Raw genomic sequence first — 8,122 nt, forward strand, 5'->3', positions numbered from 1 at the left:
ACTTTTTGCGATTGATATGGGGGAAGGGTCTAAGGGGAGGGGGTGTCCCCCTCCCCTTTGAGATTTTTTTGAACAATTGAAGGTCCTTAGATGCGATCTGGTGCAATTTGTTGCCAGTTTCATCATTATCATATGATATCATATATTATCAGCAGATTTTGTTTCCTGTTTGAATTCTTTTACATGTTCTTTTACATAATATATCAGAAAGACAAACATAGCGCTCTTTTACAATTTTTCCATTATTGTCCAATGTCTGGACTTAAATACATTTGACGAACTTAATTGATGGACAATATAAACTTTCATATTTTGTAAGACAGCCAGATTTGCAGTGGCCTAAAAAAATATCGTTATCTCCGTGTATTAACAGTGTAATAATTATTTATAGGAAGTGCGTATCACGTACGATTGCTAGCTTAGCTTCATAACATGCTGTTCGTGCAACAACTTAGGACGAATCATAGAACGGATGAGAACGAACTTGTCGTCGTTGTGCATACGGTTCGTGACATTCCATCGAGTGAGGTTAGGTATAGGCAATATGTATTTTATTACGCAGTGGCCAACTGTAGGTTTGAAATAGGCTATAGGCTAAATTTATCTAATTGCATCTGCCAAACTAAGTAAGTAGTTGAATCAGTAGGCCTGCATGTTATTACGATTATAATCGAGTTAACGGAGTTGACGAGTATTCAAGATCAAAAGAGCACTGACAAAATACCATGCTAAAAAAGAGCAGTTTTTAAACATTTTTTTCGACACTCAAAGTGGGGGGGGGGAGCAGTCGCTCCCCTGCTCCCCCTGGCTACGTCCCTGGTATATCCTGAACTTACTTTAAGCTAGCGAACAGGGTCGACCCACCCAATAGCAAAATTAATACATAAATTTTCCGAAATGAAGCTGGCGAACGTTGTATTTTTTTTTAGAGTATTCAAAATCATACGAAGTTTTGTATGGTGGAGTATAAGGATCGCGAGATACAATTTCTCAATGTGACGAGGAAAACGTGGTAAATATGACTGATTAAAGGTCAATTTTGATCGAAAATTTTATGTCACTCACAAATTACAAGAACATATGAAAATAAGAGTGCGACAGTCAGAAAAATTAGAGCGCGACAGTCGGAAATTCCGAATTGAAGCTGGCGACAGTCGGAAATTCCGACAGTCGGAAATTCCGACTGTCGCACTCAAATTTTCCAACTATCGTCATTTTTACCAAGATTGGGGTGAGACACCCCCCACACCCCCCCCCCCCTCTAGCGACGTCCCTGTACATATCTAAAAGAACTAAAGAAAATATTGTTGTTGAAATTTACCTTCATGTTAGGCCCACGCTTTCACTCTTCTGCTCTCCATATGCATGTTTCGTCTATTCCTTGCGGATCCTACTGGTTTAAGAGGGAGGGGGTTAATGTCTAGAGAACATTGGTACTTTTTTAGAAAAAGTCGCCCAGGAATGTACCTGGGCACGAAAACCAAACTACTGAACGACTGATCCGCTCTCAACCCCAGTCCCCTTGCTTCGAGACTGTGACTTGTGATCATCGTCAGGTGTGTATCACCATTCCCCTCGAAAGGGAACAGATACTACACATGATATTAGCCAAAAGGCCGAGAGCAGTGGTAAGTATGACAAAAAGTATTCCGAAAGAATTTTCTAAATTTCTAAATTCTAAGTACTCTAGGAGTTGACAAAAGTTGACCCGTGTAAAAATAGACAGTGGCGCTCTTTTACAATACGCAAATTGAAGTTTATTTGTCGTCATCGCATGACAGCGTGTTAACATCTAACTATACGAGAGGTAATAATTCTGGTCACGTTAAAAAGTCTTTCTTTTTCCTCGTGAACGCAGATCTGTCGCAATGAGGTGTGTACTTGACAAAATAAAACTCCTTTTTTGCCGATATTCCATGTATATTTTGCACTGCTTGGGCAAAAATATGTTACAAAAATAATTTATACTGCATATTACGATCACACATGAATGCTACGATGTTCCTAAACAAGTGTTAAAATAGTTCAGAAAAAGACGCAAGCGTCTGCAATGAAATTGTCAGTGTGAACAATCCTACCGTACACATGTTACACATATTTTAGCCTAAGCATAGTTTTACACATGTCTAAACGTAACAAGGACCCTGCGTATTATATAACCCGTCTCTACTGATAAGTTAATATGACTAGATAAGTAGGCAAGTAAGGATACTGAAATACGACATTTGTATGAATATCAACCCTTCATTCTGTATTACAGTATAGGCTATCAATTACTTGAGTTAGAAATCAAATGTGGCTGTCACTAGAACATTAGCCTATGCTTTGTTGGTGGGCCTTACATGTCATTTTCACTTAGCTTAGGCCTACCCATTTGAAGACACTTTAAATACAAGGTCATTTATTTGTATGGAAGGGTATGTTTGGTAACGGACGTTTACTGATATGCCCTTTGCTGAGAGTTCTTAAGTCAAGTTAACCGAGGCCTAACATTGGGCTAAATGCTGATATTTGTTTTCATTTCTACCAGTTAGCACCAATGATTCAGTATTTACTTGATAGATATAGGGTCTTGAGAACAATAGCCTATTGGGAACTGACTTAAATTTCCTTAACCCTAAATGGATTTGCCCATCTTTGTAAGGTATTTCACATGGGGGATGTGAAATGGATTTTTCCTTATTTAGTTAGACTAATTTGTATTAGTTTGAGTCATTAGGCAACATATTGTCAGTTTCTTTCACTGTGCTCAGCCATAGGCTAGTTTAATCAAGTAACCTTAAACTTAAAGATGCAAAAGAGATCCCATTGGTTCAAATCCTTTGGTAGTCAATGTTTATATTGCTGTTTTATATTCACAGTGTGAAGAATGTTCTATTTAGTAATTTTCTTTACTCTTTGCAATTTAATTTTCAGAAAAATATTTGTCTCTTCATGGTTTGTTCATGTACTTAAAACTAAATGCAGAAATCCTCCAATGGAGATTTTAATTGTGCACTTAAATTTTGAAATTATTCCCCTGATTGAAGTGATCCAAGCCAATACGAACATGGTTTTGCTTCTTCTTTCACAGTAACTTGCGACTGCCAAAGAGGCTAGCAGCCTCTGTGCTCAATTGTGGCAGAAACAAGATTTGGTTGGATCCAAATGAAATCAATGAAATTGCAAACGCAAATTCCCGTAAGTAATGTTTGACACATAACCTCCACCTCCCACATAACAATGAAGTGAGAAAAATGCAGTACATTGCTGTTTAACCTTAACATGTGCTGTACTTATCAACAGTCTTATATTTTGTTTTTGAAATTCATTTTTGGTCATGTCTCTCCCAAATTCTACTGCCCTTTAGACTTGAATTTCAATGTCCCTTTCATTTTTGTAAAGACAAAATTCTTTCGATGTTCATGCACGTAAGACATATCTGTGTGAGCTATACAAGTTTTCTTACACTACCCTGAATGTTCCTTTATACATGAATGTTCCCCTCTTTCATGGAATTTATAGGTCAAAACATCCGCAAGCTCATCAAGGATGGTCTGATCATCAAGAAACCAGTGGCTGTACACTCTAGAGCCAGGGTACGCAAGAACACCATCGCAAGGAGGAAGGGGCGACACAGTGGCTACGGTAAGGCAGCCAATGCTGATAGTCATTTAGCCTTTACTTTAGATGTTATTTACAAAGTAGGTGACCACTGCACACAATGATTGCGTATTACTTGGTGTAATGATGGTGATCTGATTGGATGTTGTATTTTGTTTACTTTACATAGCAGTGTGGTAAACCGTTTTTGGTAATAAGCTCCTTACTCCTGCCCATTTATTCTGTTATCATATCAAGGTTTTTCCTTGAATTGTTATAAGGTTTGGTTTATGTTGAGAGTTCATAGGGGGTTTCTAATTTGAAAATGTAGTCATTGACTGTCCTTTTCAGAAATGCATCATCCTCTCATTTATAAAAATAACAATAATAATAATAGTGAAATAAAGTGCCATTATCTACAAGAAAGTTGGATTGCTCAAGGTGCCACAAAAACTCCAGAACCAGAAGAATATCTTTCCTCCAAAAGAGTTGCTGTTTCTCAGTTCTTTGAAGTCAGGAAAACTTAACCAAAGGATTTTCTGGTTACTAAAGTTGATTGCTGATCAAAATTGCTGAAAATATTCTAAGTCTACCTGTGAAAACCACATCCTCATAGCATTTGTATAGTAAAGATATGAATTTTTAAAATTTAGTGCTATTTTGTAAATGCATCCGGCAACTGTGGAATGGATGATGTCATCAGTGCAGTTCAACTGAAACTGATTTTGCTTTACTTTATAATTTGTCAATCATTTACTCACAAAAACAAACAGAATATTTCTACAAAACAAGTTAAATTTTGATGAAATGCTAAGTACAGAGAACTTTGACAACTATTCAAACATTCCAAATGTTTCAGGTTGTAAGGATAAATCAACAAGAATATTATTATACCCTAAGAAAAGCTTCCAAAGAGCATTTGTCCAGATGACATCACAGACCCCCCCCCCACCCTACTGTGATCCAGATTCCTGTAGTAGTAGAAGGTTTAGCCAGTCAAAATAGGTTACATTCAATCAACCATATCTCAAGTTAGAGACAAGGGTTTTCAACTAACAGTGTGGAATATTTTTTTCTTCAATATAAAATCACATTGTTTGTCACCAGAATATCCCTTTTAAGTTTCTGCGTCACTATCATTCATGTGGCATGTAGCACTAGGCTCTTGTTTGGTCGTTAGATGAACAAAACGAATAGAATCCTAAATCTTGGCTATCTATCTATTGTTCGTTAGGTAAGAGGAAGGGTACAGCCAATGCACGTATGCCCCAGAAAATCATCTGGATCCGACGCATGAGAGTTCTGCGACGTCTGCTCAAGAAGTACAGGGAGGCCAAGAAGATCGACCGTCATCTGTAAGTAATCGACTCTTCATTTTGTTACAACGAATTGTTTTCAAGTAGGAAGGAGAATATAAAATTGGTTTTATCAGCTTTGTGAGATGCACTTACATTATTTTGTCGCCAACGCTCACTCAAAAACAACACTTGGATCTCTTTAAGTCATGTTTAATCTGCCCCCTACAACCCAACACCCCCCCACCCCCTGCAGTCTACCCACCACCCCAATAAAATAAGAGACAATGAAAACAAGAGTGTGCATCATAGAATTGTCTTAGAGGTTTGACAGAATTTGTTTCTTCTTTGAGTCAAGTCTGAGCATGTTGCCAAGTTTTCTACCTTAATGTGTTATTATTTCTATGTGTAGAAGTTGAGACTGTTGTAATGTCTGGAGGATACGAAGGAACACTATAGTCTAAGTCTTTCCAAGCTGTTGCAAAGTCCCTGGGCGTGCATCATTTGAAGTTGGAATCACGGTTTTTCTCAACCTGAGGAATTGACACTGAAAGGCTAGACAGTATCATTCTAACGACAGTCTATTACCGTATAGTGTCTGCATCATTTAACCACTTCATATTCAAAAATTGCATATATGTCTTGTTACATTCCTTTCTTGAGCTTTGCTCCAGAACTGTTTCGTAATCGAACCTTTGGAGACAACACCGTGAATCCTGCTTCGATTCTACCAGTGTTAACATTTACCTCATATCCTTTGATTTTTTCATTCATTTAGATACCACGAGCTCTACAAGAAGTCCAAGGGTAATGTCTTCAAGAACAAGCGTGTCCTGATGGAGTACATCCACAAGAAGAAGGCCGAGAAGTCACGTAGCAAGATGTTTGCGTAAGTCTCACAACCAGGCGTTTACACAGTGCAATTCTATTCTCGCATGGAGCTCATGTTTTACTCTTCTCATGTCCGTATTCTGTGCGTGTTTTGTCCCTTCTGTTACTGTTACTTCTGTTATTGCTAGGATCGAAACGTCAGGCCAACTTACTTTTAGACACGTTTGACTTTTGTTAGATCCATGCATGACAACCAGGAAAAGTTCATAAATGTTTGGTCTGTTGTGTCCTAGTCCATCACCTGTATGTTGTCATTAAGATTTATGGCAAAAAAAATGGAAAAAGAAGAAATGTGTAGATGAATCTATTTTCAGACCTACAAAAAGTCATGTATACAAATGACAAGTTTAAAATTTTGATTGTAGACAGTTGATGGGTTGGTCATTGAACAGTTTGAAATGTTAAATGTCATGTCATCAGTGAACCAATCAGAAATCTGTCCAGGCGATGCTTGTAATAACTGACTGCAAAATGAGAGGTTGTACTCTAATGTTGCCACCCCTCCATCCATCCCAACCCCCAGTAATAAAGGAATCACAACCAAGTAAGTGACATAATTCTGCCATGGAGCCTGAAGAAAACTGAAATAATTATTCAAGTCATTTTTTACAACACATATCAAGCTCTGTTTTGAGCTATGTCATCGTGGTTTTTACAAACACCTTCATTTTTGCCGGTTCCTTCCACAGAGAGCAAGCCGAGGCTATGCGAAACAAATCAAAGGAAGCACGCAGAAGGCGCGAAGAACGTCAACTTCTTAAGAAGCAGGAGCTCCTCAAGATCAAGGAAGATGAGGATAATGCTCAGAAATAGGAATATAATTTCAATAAAGTTTCCTTGTAAAATTTGATATGAAATGTTCTGGTTTTTGTTTGGTATCTTTGGTGACATATCCGGTAGTTCTTTCTGCTATCACTGCAGGGGTGTAGGAGCTTGAAAGGAGGGGGGGGGGGGGGGTGGGGGATGAGATGGAGGGAGTTTTGACCTTTTAATAAGGTGCTTAACATCAGAAGGTAGATCTACATCTTAATGAACCTTCAGAAGTGATTCCTCTTTCTGACATTTTGTGCTTGACAAACAAAAATATATTTGAAAACAGAGAAAATGCTGCAGTTCTGGGGCTCTGCCCATGGATTCTTCCCCCCCCCCCCCATCATCACCACTAGAGCTATACTCATTTGAGATCCCCTACAAACCCAGTTAATAACAGTGTGTACCTCTCCCACCCCTTCCCCACATCAGATATGCACCTCTGCACTGGTTATTTGCTTTCTCACAAATAGAATGAAGCTGGGTGGGCGGTGGGGGAGGGGTGGGGGGTACACATTGTACCAGATCAGTCTTTTACAAGATTTGTTCAATCAATCTTCAACAAGCAATTTACTGCCACTTTAAAATCAGTCTGCTGTCGAGGGACAGGTCTCACTCTGGAGGAGGGGAAGGGAGGGGATATTCTTGGGTGGGGTGGGGAGGGGATATTCTTGGGTGGGGTGGGGAGGGGATATTCTTGGGTGGGGAGGGGATATTCTTGGGTGGGAAGGGGATATTCTTGGTACATGCAAGCCTGTGAATACATCTTCCAAAACATGGACTGATTCTCAATATTGAAGTTTTCTTTGGGAAAAGCTTTCAGTAGGACCCTTGACTGACTTTAATCTGACCACCATGGTAACATATTCCTCAATCTTTGTCTACTTGAATGCTCAAACTCCCAAGAATTAAATGGAGAGTCCAAACCTCCATGACAGTACATGCATAACGTTGAGAATGCTGATTGGGCCAATGACGGTTGACTTCTACTGGTTTTTAGCAAGTTTATTATTTTTTGTCAGCCAAGGTGACCTACAAAAGGACACCAAGTCTGATCTAGCTATAAGCAGTCCATTGCTACTTCTGGTCCTTCTCTAAAGCAGGGGTTCCCTTACATGAACCCCCAGGGAGTGCGTGAATCCATCCCAGGGGGTTCGTGAGACGTTTCTGAAAGTCAAAACTAGAGTACTTTCTGTTGAACTAAAATCTGATATATGATCTAGTTAAACTTTTCGCGTTCCGTACACATATGTTGCCATAGTAGTACAGTAACATGCATTTTTCATTACACTATGAACTTGATCTTTTACGAAGCACTGTTAATATAATAGTACAATAATGATTCAGATCGTATCTATTTGGGATTCCTGGACAACTCTGACATCCACAGGGGGTTCGTAGGGAGGGGGGGGGGATAAAGATAGGGAAACCCTGCTCTAAAGCATCTTTTTTTTTTTACCAGCAACCAAAAAATAAGGCGATCGCATAAAGTAGGAAAATTGGAGTTAAAATTTTAAAAATTCAACCATGTTACAAAAACTTCT

General features: G+C 38.8%; 1 protein-coding gene across 1 annotated transcript; it reads left to right on the forward strand.

Moving 5' to 3' along the window:
* Positions 1-1,814: 1,814 nt before the first annotated feature.
* Positions 1,815-6,618, forward strand: LOC139984977 (large ribosomal subunit protein eL19-like). Its single transcript, XM_071999139.1, has 6 exons — positions 1,815-1,873; positions 3,074-3,180; positions 3,505-3,627; positions 4,817-4,937; positions 5,656-5,766; positions 6,458-6,618. The coding sequence occupies exons 1-6, from the start codon at positions 1,869-1,871 to the stop codon at positions 6,579-6,581; spliced, it is 591 nt and encodes a 196-aa protein (XP_071855240.1). The 5' UTR covers positions 1,815-1,868; the 3' UTR covers positions 6,582-6,618.
* Positions 6,619-8,122: the final 1,504 nt, after the last annotated feature.

This window comes from Apostichopus japonicus, chromosome 17 (genome assembly GCF_037975245.1).
Source record: "Apostichopus japonicus isolate 1M-3 chromosome 17, ASM3797524v1, whole genome shotgun sequence".
Taxonomy (NCBI): Eukaryota; Metazoa; Echinodermata; class Holothuroidea; order Aspidochirotida; family Stichopodidae; genus Apostichopus; species Apostichopus japonicus.